Source organism: Melitaea cinxia, chromosome 4 (genome assembly GCF_905220565.1).
Source record: "Melitaea cinxia chromosome 4, ilMelCinx1.1, whole genome shotgun sequence".
Classification (NCBI taxonomy): Eukaryota; Metazoa; Arthropoda; class Insecta; order Lepidoptera; family Nymphalidae; genus Melitaea; species Melitaea cinxia.
In genome coordinates, this window is record NC_059397.1 from 18862279 (window position 1) to 18875191 (window position 12913).

The 12913-nt window shown below is 35.0% G+C and overlaps 1 protein-coding gene across 1 annotated transcript in view; it reads left to right on the plus strand.

The window, feature by feature from the left end:
* The window catches only part of LOC123670466, a 53632-nt gene extending 40921 nt beyond the window's left edge, over window positions 1-12711 (plus strand). Inside the window, exons 3-4 of the mRNA XM_045603960.1 lie at window positions 11838-12166; window positions 12631-12711. Of these exons, the coding sequence (XP_045459916.1) occupies window positions 11838-12166; window positions 12631-12656 (355 nt within the window). The 3' untranslated portion in view covers window positions 12657-12711. The remainder of the gene's footprint in view (window positions 1-11837; window positions 12167-12630) is intronic.
* The last annotated feature ends 202 nt before the right edge of the window (window positions 12712-12913 follow it).

The following is a 12913-nucleotide window of genomic DNA, read 5'->3' on the forward strand; positions in this document are numbered from 1 at the left end:
TAGCCTCAATAAATATCAAATTAAAGACCTTTGTCATTGTATTAGTGTGTAGCGACATCTATCACGCGACATGTAAAACTAGAGAAAACTGACGTATCCTACATCGCGCTATCAAAGTTATCAAAGTGATTGAGTATATATATACAAGATCCTGACAACAACCGTCTGGGCGGTAGCCCACCAGACACAACACCGTCTGGTCGGAGGATCTTTCCTTTTCAGTAGTGGATGAGGAACTTAACACCCTGTCCATCACACCTCCCAAACTGGTGACCCCGACGCTATCACACCCTGATTCTTCACATCCCAAAAGTGTATAAAAAAACAAACCAGTGTTCTTTAGACCACATGACTGAAGTAAAACTTCTTTAGCTCCATCTAACTTATATCTCCCTCTCAACTTCCGTTCGCCTCGCCCGATCACACTTTTCGTAACGCTCTTGTCACGCATTCACCGGCTTACTCCACAAGTCAAGCGTGCGTAAGGAAGTTTTACTTCAAAAAAATTAAAATTAAAAAAAAAATGTTATGGGACAGTAATAGACTTAACACGCATAGCTAATTATTGATTAATAACGTCTTCAATGTACCTCTTTGGCTTAACTTCAACTGTATAATATGTATTTGTAGGTTAAAACGTTAAACAAGTTAATTAATTAATTAATTAAAAACTAAATTTATAGTTATTATTACATAATTATTACATTATTAACCTAATTAGATTACTTGATGATAAATGACTGTCGTGTTAATAATCGTTCATATAAATTCTAATTAATTTTTACGATGTACGCATAGGCACTTAGATATTATTTATATTTTTCGCGGAGTTGAGGGAAAGTAATTGGACTTCCAAAATTATTACCCTAGCTTAGGCTAGGCACGGTTTTGAAGCCAGTACTTTGGAATCTTAAATAAAGATAAAGTGAGCAATTTTTTTCATTTTATACTGCGTGGCTACGGTACTAAAGACTATAACCACCCCCTCTCTTCCTTGGGTGTCGTAAGAGGTGACTAAGGGGTAATACAGTCCCGCTACCACCTTGGAACTTAAAAAGCTGACCGGTGGCGGGATAACCATCAAACTGCTGGCTTTGAAATACACAGGCCAAAGACGGGCAGCAGCGTCTTCGGTGCGACAAAGCCAGCCCTGCGGTCACCAACTCGCCTGCCCAGCGTGGTGACTATTGGCAAAACACATGAGTTCACGTTATTTTTGGCGTAAACTTGTGGAGGCCTATGTCCAGTAGTGAGCAAAATTTTTATTATAATGCAAACAATGTCAAACACTGCCTTCATGAAAGACGTATTCAAAAATATGTCAATGGAAACAATAAAAGAAAAAAAATTGAATTTAGACGAGAAGAAATGTAAATTAAAATAAGGAGAATCTGCAAAAAATCGAGTGTGCTTTAGACAACACGACTGAAATAAATCTTCTGCACGATAGACTTGCGCTGTGTCTTACAAATACGAAACGTAAGTGGTTATGAGAGAAGAGGAAAAGAAAATGTGTGCTCGCACCTCTCTCTCTTTCTCTTGCTTCGTTCGCCTCGCCCGACCACACTTTACGTAACTCATCACGCAATAACTAGCTTATTCCCCAAATCAAGCATGCGAAAAGAAGGTTTACTTAAAAAAATAAATTACTGTTATATTCTGAAAATATACTATAAATAAACGCTTTACTTTCCATGCCCCCATTAAGATGTTAATACTTTGTCAGGAATTCGAAAACACACAGAAAGCAATCACAAACGGTCAGACCAACAGAAACATCAGTATCGCTTATACAAATGTTTGTCATGTGCGGGGATCAGAACTGCGATATTTAGCCCATTAGCTTCTGTGATCAATACGCCGAAGTGTCATCGATATAATGTCCTATTATTATAATTTAATACACGTTGCATGCATATTTTAAACTACCTGACGACTTGAAGGTTAAAATAAGAAAGAAAATATATTATTATTTAGTATTAAAGGTGTTTATTAACTCCAAGTCAACCTAGGCCTAAGCCTAATCAAGCCTAAGGCCTCAATAGAACGTTTAAGATTGTAGAAAAGTAGATAATTTTGCCAACCCATAACTCTAAGTTACACACAATTAACAATATTGTTTTACATGCAAGTACATAATATTAAAATTCATTACAACATCAATTAACAAAGTTCGAAGACATTCAAATTGAGATCCTACTAGTTCCGCCTTATGTAATTCTACATTACCGGTATTGTGACGTCACGGACGAGCTACACACAGACATTAAGTGTAGTCTAAAATCCGAACTACACCGTTATATTCACTCATCTGCTTGATGGATAAAAATTAAATAACTATCTTCTTGATTATGTTAAAGATAAATCGCGAAAATTTTGGCTGTAAAATCCTAGCCAGGTTATATTACACTCGGCAACCGCCAATCAAACCAGATTTTTAGCAGGCAACCCTATGTATTCGCAATGAAACAGCGCTAATTTTGATGTAAGATTTATTTATAAAACATATACCCACAAGTGAAATTAACTAGTATCAATAAATATTAATTTACTCATTTTACCTGCCAACCCATTAGTTATGCAAGGAAAATAAAAAATAACCCAACGTTTGCATTTTTTACATGCTACATGATCTCGATGTGTATTTAATTTATTCTTTGAATTCGTAGATGCATTTTTAAATAAAAACATTTTTTTTCAATCTGGAATTAAATGTCTGCCTAAAAAAAATTCAGCCAACCCTTTTGCCATTTTTTTCTAATATACTAAAATAAATGTAAAATAATTTACATCCATTAAGCAGATGGGTTAAGTTTGTCCCTAGTTCGGATCTCCTACTAATAGTAATAACGGCGTATTGTCACCAGACAGTGACACTTGCCAAAAGCAATGGACCGCGAAACTGTAATATACAAAACTTATCATGTACACTTGTGTCGAGCCTTTTTACAACTGAATAGGGTCTAAAATTGTATGCTGAAGTTGAATGGAACGTTGTTTACAAGTGCAGTCATGGATGACGAGAGAGTTGAGATCCGGAAATTCAGCAAACCTTGGGCCTATTCCATTTCTTGACGGGAAATATGTAGGTAATTCTCAGTCTTCAATGTGACGGAACCCCAGTGTGATGGATGTGAGCGCTATTTCTTTATTATACGCTATTTGTCTTTTGAGACATATTACATTTCTAATTAAGATACTCATGTTTCCCGTATTCATTCCACGTATATCTTTCCTATATATTTTGTCGTATCAACTTCTTTATTAATTGTCGAGATGTTGTTATCATAGTATAATATTGTGACGTCACAATTGCAAATAATTTAGTTTATAACAGTGACAAGTTCATTTTAATCAAAAATAATATATTAAAAAAAAAAAAAACGATAAAATATTTTTAATATGAGTTGGAATCACACTCAAAAATTTCCATCCTAACAAACGGCTAGCAAAGAACATTTGATATTTTAACTCTAAAACCTCGGAGAAGATAGATATATTGAAATCCATATAGATTGTTATAGCTCAGTGTAGTATTACTGAACTGTAACTTCTAAATTTCTGAAATAACCCTAATGGGAATCAGATTCCTATTAGGAAAAAGGTTAAATCTTAATCAGCCACGCAACTGGACTGGGAGTTTAGCGCGAATAAAATTATCATTCACTAGACTAATTTTGACTAGCTCATTGGCGCAGTTTGAAATGACCCTGCATTCTGTTCCGGTGATTATGGGTTCGATTTCCACCCCGAGTCCGGGTGTATTTATTTATATATGTAGTATTAATATTTATGTTTATCAAAAAAAAATGTCGCTATACCAGTCGGCTGTTACCTATAACACAAGCATTAAGTTGCTTACTTTAGGAACAGATGACCGTGTGTGAGTTGTAAATATTTATTTTATTATTTACTAATTATTTTTTTTTTTTGTAAAAGAAACTACACTACACATAACAAACGTTCTAGAGTTTATATTTCTCAAATAACAACAATCTGTATCATAATATATTCAAATACTTAAGGTACCGTAAGTTTAAAATTCATCGACGAACTCTGGACTATTTCAGCTATTCCAACATAGTAGCTTTACGGCTAATTTTGTATTTAATACCAGAGCATCGCCAGCCATTTTAAATCCGAGCGCATATCTTTAAAATTATTTAGAAGATACTTTCTGTTGTTCTAAAATATTTGGCAATCCTGAAGGTTACAACAATGACAGGCATCGCAACCTATATCAAATCAGACCACCTTAACGAATCAGACCAGATTCAATTAAACTTTAAATACAACGGATTCCAGATAATTTCGGCGATTTCACAAAAGTTAAGAATCCGTACAATATTCTGGTAACAAATTATATTTCGTGCAAAATAAAATAAATGAACAAAACTTTAAAATTTGCCGCAAATTACCGAACAACTCCAGTAATTTCAGGTATTTGGCAGCCCTGAGGGTATTTTCATAACAAACGCTGCGGAATCGGCCGGCAATCTGTAAAACAAGGTACACGTGAGGGAAATGGCCCTGAACGGTCGAACCGTTTGTCAATTTGTAACAATTCGCACGTATTGGCCATCGGGGTTTGACGAACTACCTAAAAAATTGAGAAGACCACTATGGCTTATGTGTTTTATAGAGCTAGAACGTTTTTATAACAAAATTGAACTTGACAGAATAATAATTGAATTATACATAAAATAGGGTGTAATTGATGGGTGGTAAATATACAATATACTGTGTTTTTGAGTAATTTGTCCTTTTATTAATAATAATAATAATAATACTCTTTATTGTACACAACAACAATGAACAAAACAGTGTACAAAGGCGATCTTATCGCTAGATAAGCGATCTCTTCCAGACAACCTTTGGGCATATAGGGCACAGCGTAGTGAAAGCGGTAGGGAAGTGTACACAGAGAAGTGACAATTAGTGTCACCTAGAACAATATCAATTATCGAGTACAAATACACATACATATACAACATAATAACTAACTAAACTAACTAAACTAACTAACTAACTAACTAATAATTGCAAACGCAATGGTTGGGATGAGCTGCTTCACATACACTAATAATCAATTTATTCAAAAATTATACTAATTTATACAATAGTAAGTGATTTTGAAGCCTCCTTGAATATTGATTGACTCCTTGATTTTTGATGACTTTTGACTCGTGCTGAGTGACGAATAACAAACTTTTTAAATATTGTTAAAATCATTTAATCCTGGCGTTGCAGGTGTCTATCGGCTATGGTAACCACTTACCACCAGGTGTGCCGTACCTTTGTTTGTCATTCTAATCATATAAAAAAAACGAGTGTACCACTCGGCTGAAGTAAAACTTCTTCACAATAGGTCTGCACTGTGTTTTAGATATACGAAACCTAGAAGAAGAAGAAGAAGAAGGAATATACTTTATAGTGCATATTACAAGCTAACATAACATACATCTTTAAAAATAAAATTTGCAAAACAATATTATGCACAAAGGTGGTCTTATCGCTAAGTAAGCGATTTCTTCCAGACAACCTTGGACAACATAACTAGCTATGAGAGAAAGAGAGAAAGAAAATGTATGCTCTCACCTCTGTTTCTTGCTCCGTTCAACACCTTACTTCCCAAGCTAAGCGTGCGTAAAGAAGTTACTTCAAAAATCATTTTCTTTTACAGAAATTGACATTAGTCTTATCCTATTGAAATCCGAAATATGGGAACGTTTCAACTGCTAGCGATAAGGATAATGGTAACCTAATTCACGCTATTCCAATGCGGGTTGATAGAAATACGTTGCAAAATATTACCGCTGATGCGTGTAGGTTTTTTCACAACGTTGCTACACTATTGAATTGACACGATAAATATACTATTAATATTTTTAGATTCATTTTAAAGTAAAATAACGATGATTATGATGTGTTCTCGAGTAGAGCGTTAGAGTTGTAGCAGCTGTCAGTTAAGTAGCACTTTCGCGCTTTAGCCTGTAATATCCCACTACTGGGCATAGGCCTCTTCCCCTATGTTGGGGAAGGATCAGAGCTTAATCCACCACGCTGCTCAATGCGGGTTGGCGGATATATTCCCTACTATGACTAACGATCGCTAACAGGCGTAGATGATAACAAACGGGACCGACGGCTTAACGTGCTCTCTGAGGCACGGTGGGGAAACCCACAAGGACTGCTCAAACACCCAGACCACGGCAAACACCTGTATGGCCAATACAAATGTTTGTCATGTGCGTTGTCAGTTAAATAGAAAGTTGTCTAAATTACACCACTAACCAATAAACTTTAAAAATTTTATCAAGTACTTCTATTATTTGAGTGTTTTCTAGTTTCTTTAAATTTTCTGTGAAAAAGTAAAAAGCGCTAATTTTTAAGCAAGAAACAGCCGAATTCTTATTTATGACTTTTTTTTTTCGAGCTGTAATTAATATTTTTCTTTAGATAAAGTTGTTCAAGTAAATTATTGGCATACACATTGATTACTTTCATATATTGTGCCATATATTGTGCTCGTATTCTTGTGTAAAAGTATGTAAAAAAACCCGTGTGCTTTGGACCACACGACTGAAGTAAAAATCACGAAACATAACTCTCTCTTTTTCTATCTTCACTTACTTATATCCTCCCTTTCAACTTCCGTTCGCCTCGCCTGATCACACTTTTTGTAACGCTCTCGTCACGCATTCACCAGCTTACTCCTCAAGTCAAGCTTGCGTAAAGAAGAATTACTTCAATACATAAATTAATGCGTTATCTCGTAGCAGCAAGTGAAGGAAGTGCCTTTATGTCAAGACGTGCCTCTATTTATTCTCGCGTGTGTGGTACGCTTAAATTAACAGAAGGTATTCCTAGCTCGCGGGCTGGTGATTAACTTGGTTGATTGTTAGCTCCTATAAATAACGACGGGCGGAGTACATTGGTAAAAAGTTAACATTCTTGTTACGTGGGAGATGTATCGAGATAATTAGGTGGATTTATATATTTGAAAAAAAAAATAAAATAATTGTGTTTGCTCGCAAACGAAAAAAAAACTGATTACATCGACGAGTAATACAACGTAGATCGACTAAAAAATAGTCAAGTAACTACGCGTTATCAAAGATTACTCAAGAAGTAGTTATCAGATCTCGATAAAATTTATATGTGACCACATGATAAACATTAGCTTTCGATTTTATTAAAAACTAGCTGTGCCCGCGGCTTCGCCCGCGTTGAAATCAGTCTGTCACAATGTTTTTCCGGCAAACTTCTAGTGAAACTTTCATCAAGATCGGCTTAGCTATTCCGTAAACCTTCCTCTTGAAGCCCTCTCTCTATTGGTGAAACCGCATGAAAATCTGTTCAGTAGATTTTGAGGGAATCGATCACATACACTTTTGGGGACTTTGTTTTATAATACACTAATTGTTTAACGCAAATTATTTTTTTATTTAAGTGACTTGAAATGCTTATCATACTGAGTAATTTTTTAAAAGGCACAATTTAGTATAATTTTATAAAAACTTTATAAAACCTCTCTATACACCACACTTTTAGTTTTATTTTTAGGCTGCAGTATAAATAACCTATTAAGCGAACTTATAGGTGTTTTATATGTTTCGTACGAACTATAAGCCCCCATTACATCCTCTTAGCGGTGGAATATCGCAAAATCCGTTCTTAGCGGACGTCTACTAACTATAATCTACCTCACTACCAAATTTCATCTTTGTCCATCCATATATAGATTACGATGCATTATTTGGACACCTCGTCACACATCCATATGTAGATTACGATGCCCCGTTTTAACCCCAAAAAGGAGTTGATTTCTAAAGATACATTATTTAGACACCTTCTCACCACCTATAGAGCATACATTTTAAATTTCAACTCTCTTACTTCAAAAACATAGGACTTTCTTACAAACTTCCAACCCCCGTTTTACCCCCTTAGAGGTCGGGTTTCGTAAAATCAGTTCTTAGCGGATGTCTGCGCCCTATAAGGAACCTACCTGTTAAATTTCAACTTTGTAGCTGTTATAGTTCCAGAGATTTCGTGATGAGTGAATCAATTTACCATCCCCCGTTTTAACCCCAAAAGGGAGTTTCTTTCTAAAGATACATTATTCGGACACCTTCTCACCATCTAAAGAGGGAACATTTTAAATTTCAAGTCTCTTACTTCAAAAACATAGGACTTTCATACAAACTTTCAACCCCCGTTTTACCCCTTTAGGGGCCGAATTTCGTAAAACCCGTTCCTAACGAATGCTTACGCCCTATAAGGAGTCTATCTGCCAAATTTCAAGTTTGTAAGTGTTGTAATTTCGGAGATTTCGTGATGAGTAAGTAAACCTATCATCCCCCGTTTTAACCCCAAAAGGGAGTTGATTTCTAATGATACATTATTTGGACACCTTTTCATCATTTATAAGGCATACATTTTAAATTTCAAGTCTCTTACTTCAAAAACATGGGACTTTTAACACAAACTTCCAACCCCCGTTTTACCCCCTTAAGGGTCAAATTTCATAAAATCCATTCTTAGTGGATGTCTACACCCTATAAGAAGCCTTCCTGTCAAATTTCAAGTTTGTAGGTGTTATATTTTCGGAGATTTCGTGATGAGTGAGTCAACCTACCATCCCCCGTTTTAACCCCAAAAGGGAGTTTATTTCTAAAGATATATTATTCGGACACCTTTTCATCATCTATAGAGCGTACATTTTAAATTTCAAGTCTGTTACTTCAAAAACATAGGACTTTCATACAAACTTTCAACCCCCGTTTTACCCCTTTAGGGGCCGAATTTCGTAAAACCCGTTCCTAACGAATGCTTACGCCCTATAAGGAGTCTATCTGCCAAATTTCAAGTTTGTAAGTGTTGTAATTTCGGAGATTTCGTGATGAGTAAGTAAACCTATCATCCCCCGTTTTAACCCCAAAAGGGAGTTGATTTCTAATGATACATTATTTGGACACCTTTTCATCATTTATAAGGCATACATTTTAAATTTCAAGTCTCTTACTTCAAAAACATGGGACTTTTAACACAAACTTCCAACCCCCGTTTTACCCCCTTAAGGGTCAAATTTCATAAAATCCATTCTTAGTGGATGTCTACACCCTATAAGAAGCCTTCCTGTCAAATTTCAAGTTTGTAGGTGTTATATTTTCGGAGATTTCGTGATGAGTGAGTCAACCTACCATCCCCCGTTTTAACCCCAAAAGGGAGTTTATTTCTAAAGATATATTATTCGGACACCTTTTCATCATCTATAGAGCGTACATTTTAAATTTCAAGTCTGTTACTTCAAAAACATAGGACTTTCATACAAACTTGCAACCCCTGTTTTACCCCCTTAGGGGTCGAGTTTCGTAAAATCCGTTCTTAGCGGATGTCTACGTCCTATAAGGAGCCTATCTGCCAAATTTCAAGTTTGTAGGTGTTATAGTTTCGGAGATTTCGTGATGAGTGAGTGACCTTTCGCTTTTATATATATTAGAGATTAACAAAATCGGTACACCCGGTAAAAAGTAATTGCGGATTTTCGAGAGTTTCCCTCGATTTCTCTGGAATCCCATCATCAGATCCTGGTTTCCTTATCATGGTACCAAACTAGGGACCCTTTCCAACAAAAAAGAGAATTATCAAAATCGGTACATCCAGTAGAAAGTTATGCGGTATAATACAACGTAGGTCGACGAAAAAAGCGTCAAGTAAAAACGCATTATTAAATATAACGCGAAAAGTAGTTGTTAGATCTCAAATAAATTTAAATGGGACCAATTGACAAACACCACCTTTCGATTAAAACAAAATTCGTCGAAATCGGTCCACCCGGTCAAAAGTTCTGATGTAACCTACATGAAAAAAAAAATACAGTCGAATTGAGAACATCCTCCTTTTTTGGAAGTCGGTTAAAATATACATCCAAGTACAGTATACGTAAAAAGGCCAACTTCAATTTTTCATTGACATTTCATTTCACAAAGAAAGTGGTCATAGAAAAAATCATCGAAATATGTATTATCAGGGTAAACTCAAGGTACTCATCGGATTTTGATCAAATTTTGGTGGAAGATAGTTTGTCAGTACAGAAACTAAAACTTAGCTTCGCATCTTACAGAAAATATATGATAGATCTGATCAAAACCTAACAAGATTTTAAGTCTAAATTGCCTAAGATATCGAATAGTTTGATTAAATTACTAAACATATTTATTGAATTGGGCATTTTTTACCTAAAAATATATTTTTCTATTATATTTACTCTTTTGAAGGGTTTGATGTCAAAATATGGACGAGGCACTCGTGTGAGAGGGTCGGTTGATTTGTCAATGTGTCATTTTGGGGTAGAATTATTAATGAATGTGTCACGATTTTCTTCTGACTGTCCAAAAATTTTCGAGTAGTTGAGAGTTGGTTCTTTGCACAGAGCTGTGCTCCACGGTTTCACGGTTTTTTTTTGAGGAAAATATAGTTTATAGCCTTTCTCGGTAAAAGAGTTATCCAATACAAAAATAATTTTTGATTTCCAACTAGTAGTTCCTGAGATTACCGCGATGAAATAAACAAACAAACTTTTCAACAAAATTTTTAGCTTTATAATATAAGTAGATCTTAGAACGTTCATTTATTTTATTTATTTGTTACGTTGTACGGGAGAAGATTGTCCAATTACAGTAATTAAAAATATGAAGAACAGAGCATAACTTAATTCTGATTGCTTAAATATTGTGTAATTAATGTAAAGGTAAAGAAAAAGAATTCTGTGAAGTATTTCGTTTTAAGTCTATAAAGCTTTTTATTTAAATGTAGTTCTATACATATATTTATGTATATAATAGAATATAAATCACACACGCACAAATGCAGTGTGGATGGTCCTCCAGCCCGCTGAACCGACTATCTACGTAAGATGGAGGCTGGATGAAGATGAGAGCCCTATGTCCAGCAGTGGACTGCAATTACTTGGATATATGTAAATATAAAGAGGGAAATTTGATATAGGTTTTTTCTTTTTTTTATAATGCATAGAATCAAAATTTAAAGAATAGATTTTTAAATTTTTTTTAATGAGAATGTTACGTTATTACTGAGTGACAAAAAGTCATATTTCGAGAAAAGAAAACGGAACATTCGAAACTGTGTTATCCTACGCAGACGAAGCCGAGAGCTATAAGGTAGTAAATTAACATAAATTATACAGTTGAAAGTTAAATAAAAAGTTTATAATTTTCAGGGCAATATTGAAAACCTCAATTTTAATTTTAAACGTTGAAAAATATACATATGATACTGTACACACATTACTTGTTGATTAAAACATCATCGAGTGAAGGTATTTCGAACGGTTTTTTATACGTATTATCGGTTTCACATTTCGCGGGTTCTATTGAAATAAAATACGTATCATAATAACCATCGATGGGGAGACATAGCTTTTGAAGTACGACAACCGTATAGGACCGTGCGATAAAAATATATATTCTTGAAATCGCCGTTCTATTACAGTTATTCGCGTCAAACGTATTGTACGTTCGACGTTATGGAGACAGGTTAAAATATTTTCATTGTTTATATCCTACTTTGATAAAGAACGGGTTACTTAATATAGTTTTATTATTTGTTTCCTTTTTCGAGTTTTGTTAATTTTTTTAAATTTAAAGTCTTAGAAGATCCAGAAGTCCATAAGTTTTTTTATTTAAATTTAAGTACAACTTTTTTTAACCGATTAAAAAAAAGGCGGAGGTTACTAAATAGGGAAACCCTTGAAAATCGTAGTGACTAGTAGTACTCGAAGCTATCCTTTATTCCCTCTCCCATAACTTAAGACAGACTGTTATTCTGACTGACTCCCTTAGCTGCCTTTATGCAATTAAAGATAATCCTTTTCGTAGCAGATTAAGATCTTCTGTTATTTTAAAGATAAGAGAGGCTCTTTTCTCGTGTCATCACAAGGGCATTCAAATCGCGCTAGTCTGGATTCCAAGCCATTCTGGCATTCCTGGAAATGAGACAGCAGATTCGTGCGCTAAAGCTGCTGTACAGTCTGGTTGCATCAATCATTTTGAAATCTCCTCTCAAGACCTCCGTTCCCTAGCCAAATCCTCGATGGACAAATCCTGGCACTCACATTGGAATTCATCAAAATCGGAGAAGGGTAAGTTTTACTCATTAATTCAACCTGACATTCCAAGACGCCCTTGGTTCTTTCTTTATAGACATGCTAGCCGCAGAGTCACATCCACAATTTGTCGTTTACGTCTTGGACATACGTGCTCACCTGTCCACCTGGTAAAAATAAGAGTTCGCGACCACTCGCTGTGTGAATGTGGCCTTGACGAAGGTACAGTGTCCCACATCCTCTTCAATTGCCCCAAACTCCTTCATCCTATCTATGACATCCTTCCCAGTGAAATTCCTCGACCTATTAATGTTGAATGTTTGTTAGCGTTTGTGTTTAGTCCCTTTTGTGCATTTTTGTGTAAATATATAGAAATTAACAAAATTAAGTTGTAGGTAGACTATGTGAACGTCCTGTTTTTTTTCTTTTCTTAGTGTGTATAATATATAATATAACTCAAATATTATATGTATTTTTAATGTTATTGTCCGTTGTTTCAGGTTGTGGTTTAACAACAAAAGCCTGACTATTTTTTTTTTCTCTGTCTGCAATAATCAATATAACTTACAATCTCAACCACACTGATCATTCTCCTTCGTGTCTTTTCTATCCCACGTGACATTGGCGAAATCGACAGTGCCAGTTGTGACAGGGCACAACTGAAAGCCATTAAGCCCAAGAATAATAATAATAAATAATAATAAAATATTTTCATTGTTTATATCCTACTTTGATAACGAACGGGTTACTTAATATAGTTTTATTATTTGTTTCATTTTTTAC